The sequence below is a fragment of the Ambystoma mexicanum genome, chromosome 2p, assembly GCF_040938575.1.
Source record: "Ambystoma mexicanum isolate Mex_15411 chromosome 2p, UKY_AmexF1_1, whole genome shotgun sequence".
Taxonomy (NCBI): Eukaryota; Metazoa; Chordata; class Amphibia; order Caudata; family Ambystomatidae; genus Ambystoma; species Ambystoma mexicanum.
The window spans coordinates 822,104,328-822,131,431 of record NC_090923.1 but is presented as its reverse complement, the minus strand read 5'-3'; the positions used below and the strand labels follow the sequence as shown (position 1 = coordinate 822,131,431).

The following is a 27,104-nucleotide window of genomic DNA, read 5'->3' as shown; positions in this document are numbered from 1 at the left end:
TTCCCCTATTACCTGGTTTACTCAGTAAAAGCAGTGTTTCTTTCTACTGCTTCTTCCCTTCCTTTTTTTGCCTATTTACTCCGTTCTATTTATTCCCGTGCCTTTCGGGGCTCCTTTATTCCTTCCTGTTTTCCGGATCTCGTTCCGGTATCTGGCAGTGGTGTGTTTTCCTCCATCCCGGGTTCCCCGGGCTTCTCATGCTACAACTTCAAATACTACAGCTTGACTGCTTCGGAAGACTTTCCTGCCTTTCACCTGCACTCCGGACTCTCCAGTCAACTCCTCCTGCACGCATTTGTTATCAACAACATCCGGCGAGAGGTTTTTTTTAAGCGGCTGCTTTTTTCCTCTCTTCCTGGCATCTTCGGGACGGGGCCGGCTGTTTTCCTGTTTATCAGGGAATCAGGGTGGCTTCTTCCCGCGGACGACCTTATCTCTTCACAAAAAAGAAAAGACCAAAAGACAAGTCCTACAGACGAGGAAATCTTCTGGAAGAAACAGGTGAGGAGAAAGGGGAGGAGGACATAGACCTATCTGATTTGGAGGAATCTCCGTTATATCCCAGCACTTGTGACATTTACCGCCAAACTCGTGATCCGGCCTATTAGCGCCGAGGAGTTCGGCGGTAGAGCTATTACCACCAGCAGTAATACCGCCGGCGGTAACGGCCAAGTCGTGATCAGGCCCTCAGTCTAGGAACCCTCCCGTCCCCTGAACACTTTCAAATGTGTGGCCTAAGTCCACTACTCAATTTAAGAAATGGTATCGGAAAATAATGTAGACCAGATAATTCAATTCTGTATAACAGAATAAAGATTTATAAAGCATATAGTCAATGTTCATTCACAAAAACACAAGAAAACAATATCAGGTAAGGAGGCAAACATGCTTTTGTTGCATCAACAGGTCACAATCAATTTTGAAACAGTGGTAGAATCCAATTCAAGTGGCGACACATTTCTAGGAAATATTCCCCTTCTTCAAAAGGCCAAAATCGAGTTCTTAAACCAAAAGGAAAAAAAAGAACATTTGTATATAATTGTAAATGATGTCTTAACATTAAAATGTCGTCCAGAAGCTGTATATTTCTGTGTCATTAGTTGAACAATCTATGTCATTTTATTAATATATCACATAATTTAAAGACAAGGGGGAAAGAAAATCCATATTAATGTGCCCTATGCCGAATGGGCATATTCAATCATTATTCACAAGGAAATGGTTCCAGATTATTTTTATACCATTACATTATTTGTACCTATGCAAGGGATTCACTCTGGACCGTGATGTGGCAGTCAAATGACATGGACACCCCGTGACTGAAGAAGATTAAAGGTATAAGTGTTGGTTCTAGAGACCCATATAGCCCACAGTAGGGACAAAAAATAGGAAAAAAATGACAGATTCTGTTTACCAATCGAAACGGTGTCTTCCGAAATTCAAAGTACCAAAAAATTGAGATGGCGATTCCTGGGAAAAGATGGGCTTCCGCGGTAAAAATGCTTCAATTTGGAGCGCAATAGATTACTGTGGTAACAGAAAACACACAATCGATGGTGTAAAAATAGTAGACTAAAGAGCAATAAAAAGCAACTAAAACGTGTCCACAGATTATACCTAGAAAGTAAGTGATGGCTGAGGATAGATCCTTAGTAACGGGAGTAATTAGAGACGAACAGTCATCGGTACAGGCAAACGTAAGGCAGCTGTGTTTCCAGTGGAAGATTAGATATGCGTAAATTGGTCTGCAGGTACCTAAGGGTAACAAAAGCGTACCTTAAGTACCTTATATATACAATTAGGTTAGACAATAACTTCTAGAAGACGATCTATAAATTACCTTGTAATTATGTCCTAAAGAAGAACTTAGTAGGTTAGACGAGCGGGGAGTCAAGCTCTGCGCGCTGGGAGTCAGGGTGCTCAGGCAGGTTGGCCGGCGGCTCTCAACACGCCGATTAGATTATATGCACTTTCAGGTGTTGAATAACCTAGTGAGCAAACTCACGATCTGTCTGTATATATATCTGGATCCCTGCAAGGAGGAAACAATAGGTTAACCCGACTGACGGGTTGAATCTGTAATCCATGTGTTGTCCCGGGGTTGGGATAATAAAATATCACTCGTTCTTACCTGCATCCTGGGAGACTGTTCTAAACAGCAACTGCTGTGAGGTAAGGCATCTTTCCTACGCAGCTATGGAAACGGCGCGTGTTCACAGGTATCTAGAAATAGGTGTAACGGAAAAAGACGGACTTAGTGAATAACGTTTGAGTGCAGCCATCTTGGGCTGATGTAATAACATTAGAAGGCGGCCATATTGGAGTGTAAGTAGCGATCTGAACTAAACAAATAACGGGAGAGGTAGCTATTCTCAGAGGGTCCGAAAAAATATTAAGTCCATAAAAAGCAGAAGCAAATATAATAAGGAAGAACAAGTAAAAAAGGTATAGGGTGTTAGGTGCCATATTTAAAGATAAATTGATATATGAGGTACTCCAAAGGATGGAGCATGTGACCCTATCTTAAAATGGGGTAAGCCCAAAATATGTCAATGCTGTCAAATCATCGGGCCGAGGAACTACCAGAGAACTCAAATGGATATCTTTTACAAAATGCATTAGAACATTCTCTGCATTTTGTAAAAGATATCCATTTGAGTTCTCTGGAAGAAATTTATATCAGCCCCATATAGATTGGGTAGTTCCTCGGCCCGACGATTTGACAGCATTGACATATTTTGGGCTCACCCCATTTTTAGATAGGGTCACATGCTCCATCCTTTGGAGTACCTCATATATCAATTTATCTTTAATATGACACCTAGTACTCTATACCATTTTTACTTGTTCTTCGTTATTTTATTTGCTTTTGCCTTTTATGGACTTAATATTTTTTTGGACCGTTTGAGAATAGCTACCTCTCCCGTTATTTGTTTAGTTCAGGTCGCTACTTACACTCCAATATGGCCGCCTTCTAATGTTATTACATCAGCCCAAGATGGCTGCACTCTGACGCTATTCACTAAGTCTGTCTTTTTCCGTTACACCTATTTCTAGATACCCGGGAACACGCGCCGTTTCCATAGCTGAATAGGAAAGACGCCTTACCTCACAGCAGTTGCTGTTTAGAACAGTCTCCCTGGATGCAGGTAAGAACGAGTGATATTTTATTATCCCCACCCCGGGACAACACATGGATTACAGATTCAACCCGTCAGTCGGGTTGACCTATTGTTTCCTGCTTGCAGGGATCCAGATATATATACAGACAGATCGTGAGTTTGCTCACTAGGTTATTCAACACCTGAAAGTGCATATAATCTAATCGGCGTGTTGACAGCACCGGCCAACCTGCCTGAGCACCCTGACTCCCAGCGCGCGGAGCGTGACTCCCTGCTCGTCTAACCTACTAAGTTCTTCTTTAGGACATAATTACAAGGTAATTTATAGATCATCTGCTAGAAGTTATTGTCTAACCTAATTGTATATATAAGGTACTTAAGGTACGCTTTTGTTACCCTTAGGTACCTGCAGACCAATTTACGCATATCTAATCTTCCACTGGAAACACAGCTGCCTTACGTTTGCCTGTACCGATGACTGTTTGTCTCTAATTACTTCCGTTACTAAGGATCTATCCTCAGCCATCACTTACTATCTAGGTATAATCTGTGGACATGTTTTAGTTGCTTTTTATTGCTCTTTAGTCTACTATTTTTACACCATCGATTGTATGTTTTCTGTTACCACAGTAATCTATTGCTCTCCAAGTTGAAGCATTTTTATCGTGGAAGCCCATCTTTTCCCAGGAATCGCCATCTCCATTTTTTGGTACTTTGATATTCGGAAGACACCGTTTCGATTGGTAAACAGAATCTGTTATTTTTTGCCTATTTTTTGTCCCTACTGTGGGCTATATGGGTCTCTAGAACCAACACTCATAATCTTCTTCAGTCACGGGTGTCCATGTCATTTGACTGTCACATCACGGTCCAGAGTGAATCCCTTGCATAGGTACAAATAATGTAATGGTATAAAAATAATCTGGAACCATTTCCTTGTGAATAATGATTGAATATGCCCATTCGGCATAGGGCACATTAATATGGATTTTCTTTCCCCCTTGTCTTTAAATTATGTGATATATTAATAAAATGACATAGATTGTTCAACTAATGACACAGAAATATACAGCTTCTGGACGACATTTTAATGTTAAGACATCATTTAAAATTATATACAAATGTTCTTTTTTTTTCCTTTTGCTTTAAGAACTCGATTTTGGCCTTTTGAAGAAGGGGAATATTTCCTCAAAACGCGTCGCCACTTGAATTGGATTCTACCACTGTTTCAAAATTGATTGTGACCTGTTGATGCAACAAAAGCATGTTTGCCTCCTTACCTGATATTGTTTTCTTGTGTTTTTGTGAATGAACATTGACTATATACTTTATAAATCTTTATTTTGTTGTACAGAATTGAATTATCCGGTCTACATTATTTTCCGATTCCATTTTTTAAATTGAGTAGTGGACTTAGTCCACACATTTGAAAGTGTGCAGGGGACGGGAGGGTTCCTAGACTGAATCCTCTGCTTCTTTGTTGATTATATTTGGGAACAGATCTTTTGGTTAGTGTATTATCTCTACAGCGCGATGATGTCTTCTTGGTAATTACGTGTGCTTAATAAAAAACACATTCCAACACTTCACTTCACCTCACTTCACCTCACCTCATTTCACCTCACCGCACCTCACAACACCTCATTTCACCTCACCTCACTTCACCTCACTTCGCCGCACCTCACTTAAAAAATGTCTCACTTTTTTCTAGCCCCTTTCTTACAAAAATCCTTTGTTCGGTCCAAAGGAGCGAAGACACCCCCACATCTGTATGGGCACTGATCTTTCTGGCCTACACAGCCAAGGGACTTGGGCCACTAAAGAGTAACCTATATCAATTTACCAGTATTTGATCAGAAACGCCCCTCCTGGCGCATAATCTAATCAGAACCATGCTATATGTGCACATGTAACCATGCATGTATGAGATTTATATGGCATACAGCTGTTTCAACAAGAACTTTTTTAAGACGTCTATATCATTGTCATTTCAGGTATTGTTCATTTTAAAGTACACTGATATATTGTGAAAATAATTATTTTTCTTTTATAATCAAAAAATACAAACAATGGAGATAAAAGGGGAGGAGTTGGGGTGTTTGCCCCTGAATAAAGGGAGATTTACTAAGTCTGAGCAGGTATGGAAAGCGAGTAGGGTGGTATGCTTAGGAACGGGCCCACGGAAAAGTCAAACCACTTCTCTACATCAGTAATGGCAAATGTCTCTACATTGCTAATGGCAAATTGGTAGTTTGATTAAAAAAGGAACTGCATAACAGCGCAATACAAAATAGCAGTTTATGAAGACATGTAGCATTGGTTTACATAGTGTGAACTGAGGCAGAGGAAACAGAGAACAGTACTGGAAAGGGGTGGTTAACATAGAGCGAGAAGGACTCTGAGAGCGGGGAGGAGAGTAGGTTAGCACTATCAGGGGGTCAATTCCTTCCTGATGGGTGGGAATGGTGGGGGAGCTGTCTGATGTGTGTCCGGATGTTATTCCGTAGTCGTGGTCCATAGCAGGAAAAGGCCTGTTTCTTGATTCTCTCCCTCTTGCAGCTTTTACGTTCTAGTGTGGTGCTGTGGTGGCTGTAGAGTCCCCAGGAGCTAGGGGCATGCTTCAGGCCTGTAGGGTGGAACTTTGCCATTGTCGTGTACGTGAAGCAGGCCATTATGAAGGTGATGTGGGCTTGCAGGGGTGCCTAGTACATCCTTCTGGGGATCAGGGTGATGCTATCAGAATCCTTCAGTCCTCTGGTCAGGCAGTTCAAGGCAGACTGGGCTGATTTCAGTGAGGCCAAAGTTGGGGTCAGGAAGAGTTTTGACCCAGGCTAAGTGGGAAAGGACCAGGGCTTGGGTGCTGGTATTGAAGTCTATGCCAAATGTACAGGTTTGTGCTAGGATGACGGGTCTGTTTGGCAAAGGAGAGACAGCTTGATGTATGGGATTTCTTTGTAGCGTGGTCTTTGAAGGTAATACCAATGTTGATGATAAAGCTGGGGGTTCTTATTGTTGTCGCTGAGGAGAGACACCATCACGTATCTTTTTCATCAGCCCGATCTTTATTTCAGTTTGCCTGGTAGAGCATGCATTACATACATACATACATAGATACATATATACATACATACATACATACATACATACATAAATCCAGGCTGTGGTGGAGCGAACAGACTGTTACAGCCACAGGACGTATTTACAATTCCGGGTCCTCTGATGAGTTCCATGCTATGTCATTCCTGGTCCTCTGATCAGTTCCATGCTATGTCATTCCTGCTCCTCTGATCAGTTCCATGCTATGTCATTCCTGGTCCTCTGATCAGTTCCATGCTATGTCATTCCGGGTCCTCTGATGAGTTCCATGCTATGTCATTCCGGGTCCTCTGATGAGTTCCATGCTACGTCAACGCTGTTCTACAGTTTTAGGCTCCATTATGCTTGACAGATGTCTATCAACAATTTGATGTGGTAATGACGTCAGTCTATTCAGGATGTCCATCCTGTTATCTACTGGCAACATATGAGATAGAGACGAGCACAGGTAAAAAAGTAGTGTACAGCAGCAGCTCAGTGCTGAACATTGCTGTCCGGCAATTGGAAAAGCCATATTCAACATCTGGGCTCTAATTCCAAGCATGTACACCTGAACGGGACACGGGCCACGGGAAACACAAGAACCTTCAGAGTCCAAATGGTGGGTATGTGCCATGGATCAGATCGTCGGGTGTGTTGATAATGTGCAACTGTCCTTTTGTAAGGTGCCTTTCTCCTCTGGATCAGCATCCCCCATGGACTGGAACCAGTGATAGGCCCTTCGGTAATTGACCTAAATGGCAATTGTTGTAGACTGAGCCGCAGCGATTCTCCTTCTCTGGTTGTTGGTGATGCTAGACCTTGGCCAGTTGCAGCATTTAGAGCTGGGTTTAACACATAGACAACGACCACTTGCACCTGCTCACGTGGAACGACCACTTGCACCTGCTCACGTGGAACGACCACTTGCACCTGCTCACGTGGAATCAAACGTTCTTATTGCGGTTCCCAACTGAGCCGCCATGGAATGACTAACATGTACTAAAAATTGAATTTTTCAAGAAGGTGTTGACATATGTTTTTTATTATACACTAAAACGCCCTAATATATGGTCTAATTCTATTTCTTCATTAATTATCATATTAAAAATACACTTTGCCAACTAATGGATGCTTGGCGACCTATCTTTACTAAAGTTTATGTTGAAGTAGTCAAAAGATTCAATTGGAGATTTCACTGGAGAGGTGGCTTTGTTGAGGTGTTCCCACTTGTTTTAGAGGAGGAGTGCTGCACCCTTATTAAAAACACATCTCAACAGAGAGAGTAAAGAACACTGTTCCCTCAGCCAATATGCAAGCAGCGGCTGCAGGAAGGAGACGCGTGAATGGACCTATTGGTTGAAGGGGCACATCAAGCGGTAGGGCCATGGGATCCTTAGATGAGAGGGGCTAAGGAAACATTCCATGGATGTGGTGTATACGTCAGCAGGAGACAGGGAGGCCTGAGGTACACAGCGAGTAGGTAATCATTAGGAGAGTACTTATCAGCTGCAAGTATGGCTCGTGCCAGCTCAGCGGAACTGCCCGGGCCCTGCCTAAAGGTGACCCAAGTGCCTATTTGCTTCATAGCTGGCCTGAGATACAATACAGTGCAGGCAATGGCTTGTAGTATGTATGTGTGAATGCCCATAGGTGTGTTGCACAGCACTCAACACTGCCACTCAGACCACTTGAAGGTTGTGCCAAAAGCAACAGTGGGAAGTTCCCATCCCCAACACACTTAGCAGCTACCTGCACATTATGAGTCAGTGAGATGATTGGCTGAGAGCTTGTAATGCATTCACTGTAACTCAAGACTTTCCTGCTCTTTTATATTTGACCCCCCCATGAATGATTGCAAATATACCTCATAATTAAGGTATCCCACACTTTGCCGCATGGTTACTTTCCCCGAATGCATTTTCGTTTAATTTTTTACAGCCCTCCCCCACCCCCCACAGATGGTTAGTGTGGGTAAGGTATATACCTGGTGGGGTGTGGGGGGGAGTTTCGAGAAAGGCCTCCCCCACTTTCTGTGGTAAAAAGAGGTAAAAATGGTGATGGGGGAAATGAGTTAAGTTTCCATTCAGTAAAAATACAAAATCGGCAAAGCCTCATAACTCCATAGGCGAGGTACACTTCCAGGCCCATAATTCCATCAAAGCTCAAGTTAATGTGGTCAGAGCAGAAGAGCGGCTCGCTGGACTTACCAATGCACTCCAGTCGATGTACGTCATAGTAATATCCATTGCTGCAATAGCACGAATACCCGGGTACTTTGTTTACGCAGACACCACCCTTGCACACTTGAGTACCAAAAAGACTGCATTCATCTGCATCTGTAAGTGGGAAGATAAACACAGAGACAAACTAAATGTGTGTGGTTTCTCAACAACAACTCTGCAGAGACGCTGCCCTCCAATAGTCACCCAAAGGCTGAGTGCCCACTGACATGCTTTATCCTCATAGAAGGTCCAATGGCATGCTCTGATGGACTCACTTCAGTGCCCAGTGAGTGAGTGTCCACACCATGAGGAACAGCCTTCAAGTCCTGTAGTCTGCTTGGAAGGAGGTGAGATGGCAGACTAAACTTACCTAAACTTACCTAACCTAACCTCAGCTCTCCAATCATCTATATGTTAGGAAACCTTTAAGATATATCTGTTTAAGAAGTTGTCACCTTAGCAAACAGCCTGATGCGTTTACTATCATCATCTTGCTAGATGAAGGTGTACATCCGGATGGACACTGCACACCTTGAAGCAATGTTCAAAGCACTAATCCTTGGTTTAAATTGATATAACATTTCACTCGCTAAACTGACTGTGTGATGAAGATTGGTTATGAGTACAAATCTGAAGACATCACCCTAAGCAGCTTTGAGACACAATGGTGGGCTGTGTGGCTTCAATGCTGTGCCTAGTGTGATGGTGGGCTGTGTGGCTTCAATGTTGTGCCTAGTGTGATGGTGGGCTGTGTGGCTTCAATGCTGTGCCTAGTGTGATGGTGGGCTGTGTGGCTTCAATGCTGTGCCCAGTGTGATGGTGGGCTGTGTGGCTTCAATGTGTGCCTAGCGTGATGGTGGACTGCGTGACTTCAATGCTGTGCCTAGCGTGATGGTGGGCTGTTTGGCTTCAATGCTGTGCCTAGTGTGATGGTGGGCTGTGTGACTTCAATGCTGTGCCTAGTGTGATGGTGGACTGTGTGGCTTAAAGGCTGTGCCTAGTGTGATGGTGGACTGCGTGGCTTAAAGGCTGTGCCTAGTGTGATGGTGGGCTGCGTGGCTTCAATGCTGTGCCTAGTGTGATGGTGGGCTGTGTGGCTTCAATGCTGTGCCTAGTGTGATGGTGGGCTGTGTGGCTTATATGCTGTGCCCAGTGTGAAGGTGGGCTGTGTGGCTTCAATGTGTGCCTAGCGTGATGGTGGACTGTGTGACTTCAATGCTGTGCCTAGCGTGATGGTGGGCTGTTTGGCTTCAATGTTGTGCCTAGTGTGATGGTGGGCTGTGTGGCTTAAAGGCTGTGCCTAGTGTGATGGTGGGCTGTGTGGCTCCAATGCTGTGCCTAGTGTGATGGTGGGCTCTGTGGCTTCAATGCTGTGCCTAGTGTGATGGTGGGCTGTGTGGTTTCAAGGCTGTGCCCAGTGCAAGTCCAACGTCTCATTATTGAGGCTGGAATTGGGGCGAGCGAGATCCTTGAAAGCAGCCAAAGCCCCCTGCTCTGTGTTGCAAGCATGGAGGAGGTATAATGTGGATCCCCCAGGACCCAATCACATTCCCGCCTCTGGTAGCCATGACACCACCATAGCCACAGGAAAGATTTATACAATTATTTCAGGGTACTCAATGTTCACCCTGAGATTCTGCTGTGCAAATCTCATTCACAAGTGCTGAGGGAAACCTGGGGAGAAAGACATGCACGTGACCACAGATTCGTGATGGTGTACATGAGCCTACCAGGGACTGCAGCCACAGTTCAGAAAGTGGGAATCGCAAGACGATTCCCCATCAAGCAGCAGTTTGGGGAGAATAGACGAGACACCCACGCGCTAGAGAGGACCAAGGCAGAATGAGTCTGTCACCATGACAGGGCGGCCTGATTCCAAGAGCCACCAATACCATGCTAAGATCAATAAACGCACAGAGGTTTCCCCACCAAAGCCCCCATTACACCCGTCACAGACAAAGGCTGCTTATACAAGGGAGGCGTACTGCCTAATGATTGAGTCTGGAGTCAGAGTGGGGGGGTCCAAGGGAGAGGAGGACGGTATTGGAGGAGGGAAGATAAGGTTGGAAGGGAGCAAGAGAGGGAAGAAGGAGGAGGTCATCAGAGGCATACGAGAAAGTAAGACAAAGAAAGGCGGTGGCAGTGGACAGCGAGGGCCAGATTGATGATCCAGCGCAAGTCGAGCCAATACATTCAGAGGTCGCAAGAGGTGCTGAGCGGTGAAAGGCGAGGCGGGTGTGGCCAGAGCTGGGGTGCATCCAGGGTATCTGGGCTAGCAGAGTGAACATGATTGTGGACCTGGGCTCGAGGGTCGGCAGGACAAAGCCTAAACACCCAAGCACAGCCGAACAATAGAAGCCAGTGACAAATAGGTTTGCCGTGAGCCATTGTTTATATTCTGGTGGGACGGGCAAGTTCACTGTAGATTCCAATTAACGCTTGAGGACACAAACTATGGAAGGGAGAGGAGAGTGAGAAAGATAGCAACAGATGAGTTGAGAGCCCCATTCTGGAGTTCCGTGCGGAAGTCACAGTCTCGCCCAGGACACCACAGTTGAAGAGTTCTGTCGTGAAGCAGAGCCAGGAAGATGGGTTCTGGTGGACCCAAGTCAGAGGCGGGAACTGGGATCCACCCCAGTGGGCTAACCAAACAAGAGAGGAGACTCTGGTTGGCTCAAAAGACTTGTAAACTGGATTGTAGGGCTATACAATGAGACGGGGAAGAAATCAACTCTCATCTGATAGCCAAGCAGCCACAGCCCTCACGGGCTCACGTGCGCTAGTGGCGGCCAAAGCAGAACAGAGCAGGATTCCTAGTCCCCAGAAAGCTCAATACAATCGACAGCTGGGTGTCAGTTCATCTGTTGATCACTCGATCCATGACACTAGACTGTGTGCAGAAAATAAATATGTTACTGTCATTGACATAAAATAAAGATGTTACTGTCCTGGGAGGATAGCTCAGCGGCAACGTGCATGCCTTGGAAGCAAGACGACACGAAGCAAAGCAGGTTCGATCCCCGTGTCCGTGCTTAGAAACCTCTGGGTGTTTAAGCGTGTTATAAATACGCAACTAAGACAAAAAAAAACAATAACGCAGCTAAAACACAACAAACTCCTGTAACAACACCTCGATGCCTGCGGGCTGTGTGAGCGCTTTAGATATGTAAATTAAATTTATAAAAATAATAATTGAAAGACCTTTAAAACATCTGAACTCAAGCACCCTGAGCCCTTCGCAAAGACTCCAAAAATCCAGTAGATGCCTATGGACAACTCAGATTTGCACCCACTGCCTTGTTCCTGATTCTCAAAGCCCTAACAGTGGTGCAAAGGTGGAGATCACGCGAGCATCTGGGAGGCGTCCTATTCTTTATGAATGGCATCAGCATGTCAGCATCCCTAAGATGCTCTGGGAAGCTGCAGATGTTCTCCTGTGTCAGGCTTTGAGAATCAGGTAGTATGGGGCAAGTGTAAGTCTGACATGCTCACAACACATCTTCTGCTTTGTTCCAGTGTAAAGACTTGCTCTAGTGCTTCTAGATTTCAATCGGAAGATGCCTTTTTCCTGCGGACCACTCAAGCCTGATATCCCAATCAGATTACGCCTTTTTCTGTGGATCTGCCAAGCCTGATATCGCTATCCGATGGTGCCTTTTTCCTGTGGATCAGCCAAGCCTAATAGCGCTATCAGATGATGCCTTTTTACTGTGGATCGGCCAAGCCTGATATCGCTATCAGATGACGCCTTTTTCTGTGGATCGGCCAAGCCTGATATTGTTATCCGATGGTGCCTTTTTCCTGTGGATCGGCCAAACCTGATTTCGCTATCCGATGGCGCCTTTTTACTGTGGATCGGCCAAGCCTGATATCGCTATCAGATGACGCCTTTTTCCTGTGGATCAGCCATGCCTGATATTGTTATCCGATGATGCCTTTCAACCATTTCTGGGCACTTTTTAAGAAAAGAGAAGATGATCCCTTTCTCACAGGTCTAGGGAGAGAGTTCCACAGTACGTGTCATGGCCACCCATATACCTCCTATGTGCACCAGTTGGATCTTCATCTATGGACACCACCAGATATTCAGCCTAAGTATTGAAGGTCTGCTCAATTATTTTAGCAGGAATATCTGCAGCATGCAGCACCGTGAATAGAAGTGTGTAGGCTCGAGTTGAGACAGAAATCAGCAAAGGACCAGCAGACAGGTAGGTAACATGTAAGTGGGACAGTGACAGACAGTACACTTGTCCAGTGATCGTTTTTACAATTTCGGGTATATGGATGGAGATCACGGGATGTGAGTATAGTCATCCAAATCTCACGCGAATGTGGCAAATCCTGATATAAAAAGCCAGGACAGGAGATCACATCCCGTTGATGAGGGATATCAGTGCTCCAACTTGGCTGATAATGTAGCCCTCCCTTCCTGACACTCTTGGTTGTTTAACAATCTATTTTTTTTCCTCAGCCCTAGAGCATCCCAATGAAACAACTACAAAGTTAAGCAGTGGCTCCACTGGCAGGTAAGATAATTTCAAGACAGTATGTAGATGGGATTCAGTCTTGGCATGAATGACTCTAAACCCGTTCAGCATACTGGCAGAGCCCTGTTTGAGGAATCCTGTTTATGACCTAATGGTTTGCTGGATAATTTGAATGTCTCCATTCATACCTTCCTCATAGCCGATATGCATGGTGAACCGAACAGCTGGACAAGGGCCTGGGTTTTAGAGCCAGGTGAGCAACTTCAGGACCTTAAATCTCTCAATTCTCTTACACTTCTGTAACAGAAAAGCTTACCTTTATACCCCTGGCTTCCTGAGATGTATCCGGCACCACTTGGGCACAGGGACCGATACGCATCTAAAAGTGTGATATAGAGAAAGAATTATAGTCTATAGAAATTGTGAAAAACAAGGACATCTCAGTACATAACCATTTGAAAGATATCAGCACGTCTTTCTCTGCCCCAAAGAGCATTGACTGCTTTGGGACCCAACATCCTACAACGCTCGTTGACCCAAGATTGATGGTAGCGTACATTTCACCGACCATGTAGAGACATAACATACGGAGTAGAGGCAGTGGAAGAGAAACAGAAGTATCTCTCCATTGAGCGCATTGTATCGTACCTGTGTCGAACCTTGGGCACTTCTGGATCTTGCAGTCGGACCCCCAGCCTTCACCCACGGTGCAGCAGCACTCCTCCGAGCTCAGGTTCCGGGCAAGGATGTTCTCACAGACCTTGACGTCGTCCAGGTTGTAGTAGCATTCCTTCAAGCCACCAACGGGCACCACATCATGGCCAGCTCTGGGAGGGCTTGGACCACTCGGGAGCATCGGACGAGCTAGGAATGAGGATGGAAGAGACCAGTTATTACATGGCAAGGCTGTCAGTCATTAGACGCTTATAAAACCCTAGAACAACTCTTTGCACGACCTTCCTTCACAAATGGAGGTCCACTTTCTAACCATTGCAGTGATAACGAATTATTTCAGCCCTGATAGTTCATCACATGTCAATATGAACTAGACATGTGCTTCGCTCCTGCAGCATAATCGATGGTTGGCTCTAGGTGAGGTAAGCCACACGAGAGTAGCAGCAGCATAAGGTATTGCAGGGGTGCTGCCAGCCGCTTGCTTGGTAGAGCTGTAACCTGCACACACATGGAGGAGGTTGCAGGCAGAAGGCAGTACTCTGCAGTGGCTCTCTGCCCGGTATGCTGATTGGAAAGGGTCTTGATAGCAAGAGCCTGTCAATTTTCTCACCTTAGAGAGCAGAGTATTTACGATTAAACAATCGTTACTGTGGCAACAGAAAATACACAGTGGCAGAGGACAAAAGTCTACACAAGCAATATCAATATACCTCCTATGATAGAGCCAAAGGCTTGGCTGCTGGATTCAGCAATTAGATGGCTACACCCCCTTTGCCCCCTGATGATTGGCATCTCTTTGTGAAATTAAATATCCTTTGAATTGGGACGATGGATTCATTTACTGGGGCCAAAGAAAGGAATAGCATCTGTCAGCCTCTTGGGCTCAGAGGAAGGGGGAGTTGACAGGCCAACTGGTTAATGGCCCCACTCACTACCAGCTTTCAAAACGGTCATCGACAAAATGTTTAGGTTGGCTCCGCCCCTGGATATTGACTAACTATGACTTGAAATCAAATAGCTAAGTTGCCCAGCATCAGAACCAATAGTTGAGTGACAGTGCGGGGCGGGAGCTGTCACTTCTGCTGTCTTTGAGAATCTCTGTTTTTTGTTACAGCACTGGGTCTAAGGATTGTCGATGTATACGAATTGACCTTGTGACAATTGATCGCGGGAGAACTGATCGCAGGAGAATTGATCAAATATAAAAGGATAATAAGGACATATATGCGGGGGTATCCCCCCGCAACCCCCCACCCAGACCAAAACACCCGAAAACCCCCACCCAATCCCCTCATATTGTTTATTATCCCAAACCCACCCCACACATATATAAAAAACCGAAAATAAAGGTGAATTATGAGAAGGTCAATTTGGACTACTACTATTAGGTCAATTAGGACAAAAGGTCAATTGTAAAAGGTCAATGTGGGTAATACTGGGATTGTAGCATTGCAGTAATCTACTCAGGATAGCTTTTAAAGAATGATTCCCCATTTCTTAGGGCTACTGTACTCTGTGTGCGCCCAGAAGTATATTGTCAACAAATACACTGGGCCTGATTTATAAGGCGTTTTTCAGTGAGACTCTCCCCTTGAAAAACACTTTTGGAAAACAGGCACACTGTGTATATCATTCCATTTTATTCAATCCGTGCTTTGTGCACACCTGCTTGTATTCCCACTGTTCCCTATCTCTAGGTGTACTTTAATACACAGCATGTTTTAGCACCACTTTACCGAAACACATTTCTTTAATCTCACATTTTCACAGCTCGTGTTATTCCCACTTACTGTAGCTTCAGTGCCCACTTCGTGCTGCTTTCTTTTTTCCATATGTTTGGCTGTTTTATCCCACTATGCTCCAGTTATGTTATTATTCTCACTTTACCAGCTCTGGGCCTGATTTACGAAGCGTTTTTCAATGGGATGTTCACTTTGTAGATCCTGCCCCCTGTGTTAATTCCCACTTTTCCCCAGCATGTGTTAACCCCCCCGCCCCCAGGCACCTCCCCCCAATTTGCACAGGTTCTGTGTCTGTTCATACTTGACTCAAGCAATGCTTAATTCCCTCTTCTCCATCCACGTTGAATGCAACTTTCTCCCTTTCCTGTTTGAGTCCAACTTTTACCAAGCCCTGTTCTCATTGCCACCTGAATTTTCACCCATTTTGTAGGCCATGTTTCTATTTCCTCTTTGCTGCAGCTCTTTTGCTTAAATTCTCTTTTTAACTCTATCCTGCTTTCAGTTCCACTTTGGCACACTGGTTAGTCCCACTTTGCTCCCACCATATACTTTTATTTACACTTAATCTGTTGCCTTTTTTCCAAAGTTGTCTCTCCCCTGCTGATCTGATCTGTCTCGGCATCGTGCACCTGGTTACCCACTGACTTTCGGGCCCCAGGTACCTGCTCACCAGCACTGCCTCTTTGCAATCCCTTGCACTGGGGTCTGTATCTGTAACCCTACAGCGGCCCCCTTCTTTTTCCTGCACTTATCAGACACACCCTGCCTGTTGCCTTAAACCTAGCACTGGGCGCTTGTTGGCTGCACTATCACGGTTTGGTGCTTTTTATTATTTAGTTACTATTTATTTGTTATTCCTTTGCCAGCACTTTCCACTTCTCCCCCCCTCCAATGCCCTTTCCCGCTCTCATGCACTTGCGCATTCTCAATGTCACTGGGCCTAGTAAGATCGTTGTTTTGTTCTCCCTTGTTCCCCTCCCGTGCCTCGTCGCGCTCTGAAACAGTTGTGTACGAGCGCAATACAAATAAAATATCAATATCAATATCAATGTTGCCACTCCTTGTTTTCAATGTCCACTCTGCCCAATTGTTTGATTTCCACTCTTGCCATGTGTGCAGTCCCTCTTCTACACAATCCTGTGTTTATTATATCCTGTGTTACGATTTCCAGACTGGTTTCTTTTTCTAATGTTGCCTCAATCTTTTATATAGTCCTGCTTTTCTCCATTCCGGTTTTAGTCCCACTATTCCCCAGTGCTGCAATTCGATGTACTTTTAAGTTGCGACGTCATCGCAATGCCTGTTGCTATCAAGCACGCAGCGCCGTTTCTGAAAGTTACTTTCCTAACAGAATATCAGCTACTGCTTAAACACTGAAATAAAGGGTTGACTATTGTTTCTCAGTCCTTTAGTGTAAACTAACTTTCTCTGTTATTCTTGAGTCAATTAATAGGCAGTTATGGACGGATGTTCATTTAGTGCTAAACTGAAGTTTAGTGCAGGCGGGCGGGCCTCTCTCTTTACATCAAGACTTATTGCAAACCAAGAAACCTATTTCTGAAGCGCATTCTGTTAAACTGCTCAAATCATTGCTTGCAACCCATTGCAAGCTGCATATCGGGTTGCGTGTCCCTACAGTGCAGATTCATCGTGTGGGGCACATGTTCTGAACTGCAAGGCATGCTGTGTCAAAGGGAGCAAATGAGCCAGTATTAAATGGGCGGGTGCGTGAACATGAATTATTTAATATGAAACACTCCTAATGCACGAACCAAGCATTTATATTGCAAGTCATCTCAGAGCTCAGCGGCCCTATACAGGGACTCGTCCACTGCCTCTTGACTATATGTTTCTATGTTGTCACACCGCCAGTCGTTTTTTCGATGAGTTGTTTGATGAATAATTTTTTTCTCAAAAAAGCCTCAACAAATTAAAAAAATATATATATATTTGAGGGGTCGCCCCAAGCCGTCCCCACCTTATGATATGATATATGATATGATATTTTAATTATATCGCGCTCGTACACAAGTGTTTCAGAGCGCGACCAAGCAAAGGGAGGGGAACAAGGGAGAACAAAAAATAAAATCAACAATCGTACTAGGCCCAGTGACATTAAGAACGCGCAAGTGCATGGAGAAGGGAAAAGGGGAAAATTGCGTGGAAGGGGGAGAAGTGAAAAGTGCAGAACAGAGGAGAGAAAAGAATAAGTTAAATAAATGAATAAATACAGGCAATGAAAAAGTGGCAGTGCAACCAGCATGTGGCAAGTGCAAGATTAGTCAGATAGGGTATATCTGATAAGTGCAGAGGAAGAGTGGGGGACTGTGTGGGTACAGATACAGAACCCAGTGCAATGGTAGGCCCAGAGGAAGTGCAGGAGGGAGGCAGGGTGAGCAGGTACCTGGGCCCGAAGGACAGAGGGTGTCCAGGTGCACAGTGCCAAGAGAGAAAAACAGGTCAGCAGGGGAGAAGCGGGGCAAAGGCGGAAGCGAAGAGGAAGGGCTTGAGGTGCTTCCGGAACTGGAGATGGTTCTCCTCAAGTTTCAAGGTGGCCGGTAGGCTGTTCCAAAGGGAGGCCCCAGCCGAAGACAGAGATCTGCCCCCAGCTCGTTTCTTTGAAAAACGACTGACCCTGAGGGAGATAGAGGTAGAGGAGCGAATGGCTCGAGAGGGGAGGTATTTGCGGAGGGATAGTTGAAGGTATTTTGGACCCAGGCTCTTATTATTTATTCCCTCTTCCCCACCCCCCATCCCTTATATACCCTTAACCATCACCCATATGTTTCAATGAGTTTTCATTGAAAAGGTTTCTGCAAAAAACAAACCGAAACATATACTGGCGATGTAACAACGCCGTACTGACTATATAACCTATTGGGGAAACACTGGATGCACGTATGTCATATATGGGTTGTTATTCCCTCTCTGAACAAACAACACATCAGGTACAGAGACAGGCAAATATAAGAAAAAGGAACCCCAGAAGGGGCTGTTTAAGCTGTAATGTTGTAATGTTTTTTCGAACGCTTAATTTCACCCCGGCCTGAGGAAGTGGTAAACACCATGAAATCTCACACATAATTCACTTGGTTAGCCTAAATAAGGTATCAACGTGTTGTTTTCTTTTGGATATACACTTGATACTATCCCTTGGCTAACCTGTTACAAGCAAACCAAACGTAGATATTTTCTTGGCTCTGCAGTCTTGAATTTGGCAGCCATCTTGGGTGGGCAGGACCCTGGACAGTAGATACATTTCCAAAGGAAATATAGATGGAGCATGCCCTGACCTTAAGGTGCGAGGGTATGGGGGGTTGGGGGTAAAAAAATGCTGAGAGGGGTGTAATATGCTCCTTTTACAGATACATCGCCAAATGTATCTGCAGCATCTGGACACCCGAGGGGCAGGTTATGTGAAAACACATTGCTGGTACGAGCTTTGTCTGTAGGTATACACATATGAATCGACAACTGGCTTCAAGAAATGTTGAATAAAGACATTAAAGTGACTGGTTGCATTACCTGCACTTCGCGGCCTGATGCATTTCCCGGTCATGGGGTCGAACTCCTCGTTGCTGTTGGGACAGATGCAGAGGAAAGAGCCCTCCACATTTTCACACTGGGCCATCCCACAGACACCCTGTAAGGTCTGACACTCATTCACATCTGGGGAGAGACCAAGGGCACATATTCACATGTGACTTTTTTTACATTGGATGCCACATGTCTGTCAGTGCACAATTTAAGGCATTCAGCATGAGAGAGAGTTCATCCTTCATTAGGGTGGGCAAAGATTTTCTTTGCATTTTAGTCTGTCACTATAACTTGGCAACATTTGAATTTTAATGTCAGATGGGACCCTGTTTTTACTGCTGATTCGCATTTCAGATGTTTATTTCATTTTATTTAGATTTGAAGAGCACTTTCGCCGAAGCACAGTATATACATTATATGAACGGTTTCCCAAACAGAAGCAATAACATAACCAACAAAAAGTGAGGAGTCCATCTAGAGGAAGCAAGGAGCTGAGCTTTAAGAGACTAGAGGAAAGACGAAAGAGTTGCAGTAGAGGGTACAGAGAAAGCAGGGGTATTTCCACAGCTTACGAGCCTGAAGCCTACAAGAATAAAAACAAGATGGAGCACAAAGGGACACGGAACAGTCAGCCAGGAGAAACACAGAAGATGAGCCAAGTTCACGAGTAGGTGCGTAGAATGATACTAGGGAAAGCAGTGGCAAGACCATAGTTGCATTTAAAAACAATACGCAAAAAACAAAGCTGGGGCGACGAGAAATGGAAGCCAGTGACGTGCGGTCAAGGACAGAGAGATGAGAGGACAGGCTGGAAGCTGACGGAGAACATAAAAAGCAGAATAAAAATAGAAGAAGGACGAGGGCATAGGAAGGAAGGTCAGCAAGAAGGGACAAGCAACAATCAAGATGGGAAAATACCAAGCTAAGAGTAAGAGCCTTAGAAGAAAAAATATAGAGATTCTACAAATGTGATAGAGCTGAGAATGATAGGAATTAGAGTCGAAACATTTGGGGCTCCGTGTGAAGTAAACGATATGCCTAAAAGCTTTGTGTAAGGATTGTGCAAGGCTTTTATGCATTTCATTAACGAACCGCCCCATTTTCATGTGCGGTAAGTACATTGCGTTTCCGCTGCTCCCTTCTTCTCCACCATACAAATGCTCCAGCAGTTGCACTGGCATGGTTTTTCATGATGGCGCAAATGCTGGAGATCCCTATGAAGTCCACCAGGTTTTGTACAAACCAAAGGCCGCCGGAATCTGTAGGAATCCACGGTAAAGCCGGCCTGCCATGCGTACTTGGCAAGCAGTGTTTACTCAATTTGCATGGCAGGGTGCAAAAGGGGCGACACACAAGCATGTTCGCTGCCTTTTTGTCCTCCACGTTGGCACTCTGCCGTGCAAATGAGGCAACTTCGACGGCGCAGACCCGTTTGCACAAAAGAGTAATGGTACAGGTCCCCGCCGCCGAGTTATGACAGAGAGAGAATAATGAAGTGAGTCAGAGAAAGCAAAAGGTCTAAGTCTCATCAGCATAAAAATGAGAATGAAAGCCAAACGTCTGAACCATAGCAGAGAAAGGAGTTGCATCTACAGGAAAGAGCCAGGGGTCAAGGACCAGCCCCTGTGGGTCCCCCACAGCGATAAGCAAACATCACATGGGTAGCAATGCTGGGGTGCAGATTGTGTGGAATGCTTTCTGGTCTACAGTAAGCCCTGGAGCTTTAGATGTCGATCAGCATGGTCCTTGCCACTGAAATGGCTCCATTGAGCAGGGTTTGCCACCCAGAATATTCATTAATTCGCTGTTGGGACTGTTGTTTCTAAATCAAAAGACTAGAGCGAAATTAAGTGCCAAGGACGAGTATGCTCATCCTTTAGTTTAATTGTGTTTTCATGGAGTCGGTATTGTCATTATGTTTATGCACAGACAACAACACTCCCACCCCCGCCCCGCCCCCCGCCCACACAAGAGAGCATGCTGACAGTATAGATTCAACATAAAATATAAAGCTTGCATACCGTGCAACAACTAAATCGGTGCTAGAAATAAAGTACCCATTCATCAAAGCCAGACAGCTCTGCTGTATTACTACTATAGTCCAACGAGCAATAAACAAGGAAATCGCCTATAGCGCCCACAGTCCAATGAAGCAGACGACGGTGCAGTTGCAGGTCAGCACATTGCAAAGCACAGTGCATTCCCAGTGTCAAGTTAGAATCCCTGACATGGCCTAGTATATAGATGCCCTTTAGCAACCAGGATTGGTCCTTTGCAGAAGCGTCTGGAAACTGGCCCGACGCTAAGAATGTGAATAGAAATGTTGACACACCTTTCAGGGGAACTACTATGCTCAGTCCAGTTAGATATCACCATCACCACCTGGGGATAAATGTGAGGACATGAGAAAATAATATGCTTGATTGCCTCCCTGGTGTGTCCACCATAAAGACAGCCACCTCTCAACTATCTACTTTGATCATACCACCAGCCGGTGCAGCTGCGGCAAAACATGAAAGCAACGCCTGGATAAGGCAAAGAAGACCAAGACTCCAGAAACGAGAGTCACATACTCAAAATATCCAATCCAGAAACGAGAGTCACATACTCAAAATATCCAATCCAGAAACGAGAGTCACATACTCAAAATATCCCATCCAATCAACCAATCCTAAAACTTGCATTCGACAATTTTGTCTTTAGGTACATACATACAAAAGATTAAAACTTATCCAAAAATGCCCATTAACATTTCAAAATGTAAAACAGTTGTCCTAACAATAAAACATTTTCAATTCATACACATTAAAATGAGTGGTCAGCTCGTGGCTATAAGCACCTGACTCCTTTTTATCCAGGCTAAATGGATGAATTTAGAGACTCTATAAACTACATCCAAGTGATCAGTCTCTTTCCAATACAATATTGCTTCCTTAGTGGTTCACATACCAGCTGGTAAAAAGAGCAGACTCAGACGTTTATCTCTCAAGGTTTAGTATCCTGGCACAAGAACATCAAGTGGATCAGGGTTTCATTGTTGGATCCACAAAGCACTCAATTATCAATGCACGTTTTTGTCCACTTACAGGTGAACTCTGCCACTTGTAGGGTATTCAGCCTGAATTTGATAAACAAGGCTTGTGCGTATTGCGGGTAGACATAATTTAAATAATCGTCATAGCTGGAATCGCTTTTGCTCACCATATATAGTGATCCAAAGCTCCTTCTACAACATTCATTCTCCAGCATGCCTCTACGCAAGGTTGGCGCTGCTAGTTTAACTTTAGATTTGCTTTGATTATCAATAAGGTGTGGATTTACTCAAAAAGCATCCAATTCCAGCAAGGTCAAACATCTGTAAGCATGGGCACACCATGGGAGGGCTCTCCCCCCCTCTAGTGCCAATACCTGGTTCATGCATTCTCTATAGTTATACAAGCTTGGGCTTCCCCCACAGTCTAATCCAGTGGAACACTGCTCTCAATCCCAGCTCGTCTTCAATACTCTGCAATTTACATTCAATGTGTAGCGGCGCATTTGGGGTGCTCAATGTAAAAGGAGCCATTTTTTAAAGAAAACTATTTTCCTCTGAAGCATGACTTATGGCATTCTCAGGCCCCCAAATTTCTGCTCCATACATGGCCAATGTTTTTGACTGCAGCCGATACAATTTGAGAGCGGGACTGAGGGCCCGCCTCTGTGGCTGCGGTAAAACGTGGCTATCGCCCCACAATTCCTTTCAAGGTTCACACAGGCCTTATCAAGTTGGGCTGACCAGGATCCGCTATCCGTAAACCTGGTTCCCAAATAATCATTAAAACGAGCCAAGTTTGCAGTCATCTACAAAAACATTCAAGGTACGATGGCTTGAGTGTTTGGGCTTGAAGAGTATGTCTTTTGCTTTCCCTATATTTATTTAAATTCTATTTGATTACATTTTTTAATAAAACTATCAACCGCTCTCTTCAGGCCCATCGCGGAAGTAGCAATCAAGACAGCATCACCCACGAAGCAGAGGACAGTAAACCTAACATTTCCTGTTCTCGGTGGGTCGAGACAAGTTAACACCAGATCTTCAATCAACTTATTAATATAAATATTAAACATTAAACAACAGGAGAGCCTATATACTATTATTCTATCATTTTATGGTGTTTTCCTATGAATCAGGAAATACATAGGCTGCAGCAAGCCAGCTAGAAAGGCCTCTGTAAGCATTACTCTGCCACACTTGAACAATTGTGCAAAAACAACGATTTTCAATGTGACTATAGGTCATAGAGCCACACCATTGCACAATAGTTCCACAAGTCAACTTACCAACACACTGCCGCCCGTCGCGTGCCCCCTCGTATCCCTGGTCACACAGGCACTGGAAAGAGCCCACAAGGTTCTGGCACATGGCGTGCTCACCACAGGTTGTTCGATTCTGGCATTCGTTGATGTCTGAAATGGAGCAACCGATTTGTGATGTGAACTGAGGGGTTATGACAAAATAAGTCTTTTATAACATGCCTGTACACAAGTGTTTCTATTTGCGACAAGACAAGGAGGGGGAAACAGAAGGAGGACAAACAATGATCGTACTAGGCCTTGTGTCATTCAGATCGTGCAAGAGCAAGGAAGAAGGGAGGGGAGAAGTGCCCTGGGGAGGGGGGGGTGAGGAGACGTGCAGGTGACTCAATAAGTGCTGCAAGAGGGTTGCTCTTAAGTGCAAAGAGAAGGGTCTGTAGGGTTACAGATATAGACCCTTATGTGCTGAGGGAGCCCGGAGGCAGTGCAAGGGCAACTGGACATGCAGGAGCCTGGGCCCGAGTTCAGGGGTCGGCCAAGTGACAAGTGTGTGGAGCTATCAGGGACATTAGCAGGGGAGAGGAAGAGAGTAAGTGGAAGCGAAAAGGAAGGTCTTCAGTTGCTTCCAGAAACGGAGGAGGTTCTGCTCAAGTTTGAGAGAGGCAGTTCCAGATGGAGGCTGCAGCCGAGGAAAGAGATTTGCTCCCTATTCTCTACTTGGAAAAGCGTCTGACCCTCAGGGAATTGGAGGTGGATGAGCGGTGAGCTCGTGAAGAAAGATGTTTATGAAGCGAAAGTTGGAGGTAGTGGGGTACCAGGCCCCAGAAAGCCTTGTGGACGATGCAAAGGGTCTTGAATTTGATCATTGCAGCCACAGGGAGCCAGTGCAGAGATTTCTGAGTTGGAGAGATAAAATCCCTGGGCTTAAGGCCAAGGACAAGTCTTGCAGTCGTGTTCTGGATGAGTTGTAAAGGCCGAAGAGTAGAGACAGGCAGATTTAGGAAGAGGCTGTTGCAATAGTCTAGCCTGGAGAGGACCAGAGCTCTAGAGACGGGGAGCTTCTGGGGAAAAGTGAGAAAAGGTAGTAGTTTTGTGAATAACACATTCTATACGATCAAGTAACTATTTTCCGACAGGAAGAATCCCCCATTGTATATAAGGTCTAGCTGCAGCTGCTTCTGTGGCCTGCGTCACGTGCTTTCACTCTGCAGTACATGCATGCACTTGCAAAGCAAAAGGCTAAGGCCTTGGTGCATTTGGACTAATATTAGGAATTGTGCAAATGCTATTGAGGAGTAATGACAGGCACCTCCTTGATGACATTCCAGAGCTTTTGGAGGCCGCATTGATATGATATGATATGATAGTTTATTTATATAGCGCCCATACACAATGTGTTTCAAAGCGCTGCAAGGGAGGGAACAAGGGAAATATACAGTGACATTCTTACAGGCCATGAACTGTAAGGATGTGAAATTAACTATCGTACTCAGCCTGACGACATTTCAGATAGTGTAAGAGCTAAGACATAGATAAGGAAGGGAGGGGGGGAGTAGGAAGGAAATGGAAACAGACATGTGACTACCGTACTAGGCCTGACGACATTTCTGGTAGAGCCGGAGGAAAACAAAAGGTGAGGGAGAGGGGTGCAGAAAGGGAGGGGAGGAACAAAACAAGTGACTATCGCATTGCGCAGATGACGCTGCATTTTAACTTGACAAGGTTCGAACATGTGGAGCGTTTGCATTTGATTCTGTTTTGTATGCAAATGGTTTATAATGGTGTTGTGTATTTGTATATATGTCTCTGCATGTCATTGGTAAAATTGTTAATGAAAAAATCAGAGTAAATGTTAACAACTAGATCAAAAGGGAGACGTCGGTTGCAGTCACCATTATAATGCTTTGGAAGGATGTATGTGATTTCTTCGAATATATTTCTCCTACTGGAGATTTCACCAAATCCATTTCACCGAAAAAATAAATCTTTTATTCTTTCTTTATTTTTTTTAATGCGGGTGGAGACCCCACACTGCACCCCCTCACCCCTCCGTAACCTAATTTATAACCTTACCCCACACCACACCACACCTATTATGCATTACACATATACAATTTCCCCTACCTTTTTCGGTGAAATATATTCAGTGAAATCTCATTAGGGGAAATGGTATTCGAACAAATCTATGGTAAAGCTTTGGAACGCTATGAGAGCGGAAAGATGAATGAAGATGCAGTGTGCAGAAAAACTTCCTAACAAGTCCCTGCAGGTCCCCCCACACAATCCACCCCTCCCAGTATTTTACTACCTGTTCCCCAAACCCTCTACACCTGATATCCATTTACCAGCCACCCGCCATATTTTTCGAATTTTTGTGGCCAAAAATCAGCGACAAAAACTCAGTAAAAAAAACATGCGATTAATTAATCTTCATACCCTTTCTTGACTCTGCAAACAACCCTGGTGGCAAGGAGGTTGGCATTCTTTAGGGAAGCCGAGAAGACTGGCGGAGGTCACCTACCTGTGCATTCCCCTGCCGGGGTCAGCTGATAGCCGGGGTCACAGTTGGTCACACACTTGTAGGATCCAGCCGTGTTCTCACAGCCCCTCAGACCGCAGAGCGACACTCCATACTCCACGCACTCATCAACATCTGCAAGAGAGCGGGAACACAAAGGAGACCTGAATGGGCGGATGACTGGGTGGAGAAACAGAAAGGGGACTTCAGTACAGTGAGCTACCACACCAGACCCCACTGCCATGACACAGTGGGTGGAGTGTCCATTAGCACTGCTCTGCACAGCACAGGAGATGGGGTCGAAAAAGAGTGCAGAGAACTTGAAGATCCAACTAAATCTTCATGACCCAAAAGAAGATACCCTTCCCTGCCACAAAACCAAATGCATGTTTAAAAAGTGTCTCGCTTTTGTTTGTTTTTGGCAACTCATTTTTTTTATTTTTTTTTAAAAAAAGATGTTTCTGGGCCTTTAATTCAGCGCTGCTATGGCTCAGCTCCCTCACCAGCCACTCCTGTTGTTTTTAAAGCAGCCTCTGCACTCATCACTGTATTTTACCAGAAATTCGAAAGGGAAGGGAACTAACCTCTGCAGGGTGCCATTAGCCCCATTCAGGACTTAGACTATTTTAAAAGTTTTGAACACAAGACAGATTGCACCAAGCTTGCTGCAAACAAAAACAATATTTTTTAATGTGTTTATGCGGGTACTTCAGCTGGTTTAAAACAATGAGACTGAGGCGATTTGGCGTGCAAGTGGAATATGGATTTTCAGCGAATGCCTAGGCCGACATCTAGTGGTAGGCGCGGAGTATTGCACATAACGTTTTTAGCATGGTTAGTAGCATAGGTGGCTTGGGATGTCACACCTTCAAGCAGGACATTATATTTTCATGTTGTTCACTCAGCAGTAGAAAGCCTGATTTTCGGTTGAAAGTGAACATCTTACCTGCAAGTGTGATTTTAACTCCAGTCTCAGATAACAGAAAACATCTTTTAATTAATTGCAGGTCGCCTAGCAACAATTGCACTGTATCAGATCGTGCAGTAGAATGTAACCATTTTCTTTCAGGAAAATTAAACTTATGAGATATAGAGCAGCTTAGTGAGTTCACTGCCTGCTGCAGGGATATTTGCGTTATATAAGCCAGTTAGTAGTTCAGATTCATTGCTAAATATAACACATCATTTTTATCTTTTAAAGGTTGGAATTGCTATAAAGTTATGTATATAAGTGGCATATAGTGTAAACCTAGATAAAAAGCAAGAAAGCACTTTGCAAGAATGTAGAGAGAGCGGTCGGCTAGGAGAACTGGGGGTGGTGCGATAAATAGGGTACATACGCCTGCCGCAGAAATCTCTGTACAAGGTCACAGGCACAGGAGGAAGTGTCTCGGCCTTTCAACATTGAGCAGAAGGCACGATGGGCCTCG

At 44.8% G+C, this 27,104-nt stretch overlaps 1 protein-coding gene across 4 annotated transcripts in view; it reads right to left on the bottom strand.

Annotated features, from left to right (window-relative positions):
* The window catches only part of LTBP4 (latent transforming growth factor beta binding protein 4), a 1,283,510-nt gene that overhangs the window by 87,647 nt on the left and 1,168,759 nt on the right, over window positions 1-27,104 (bottom strand). For all 4 annotated transcript variants that reach the window (XM_069644515.1, XM_069644518.1, XM_069644516.1 and 1 more), the window contains 6 exons: window positions 25,678-25,809; window positions 23,184-23,309; window positions 18,852-18,995; window positions 13,558-13,773; window positions 13,226-13,288; window positions 8,408-8,536 (listed from right to left, as the gene is read on the bottom strand). In XM_069644515.1, coding sequence (XP_069500616.1) covers window positions 8,408-8,536; window positions 13,226-13,288; window positions 13,558-13,773; window positions 18,852-18,995; window positions 23,184-23,309; window positions 25,678-25,809 — 810 coding nt within the window. The remainder of the gene's footprint in view (window positions 1-8,407; window positions 8,537-13,225; window positions 13,289-13,557; window positions 13,774-18,851; window positions 18,996-23,183; window positions 23,310-25,677; window positions 25,810-27,104) is intronic.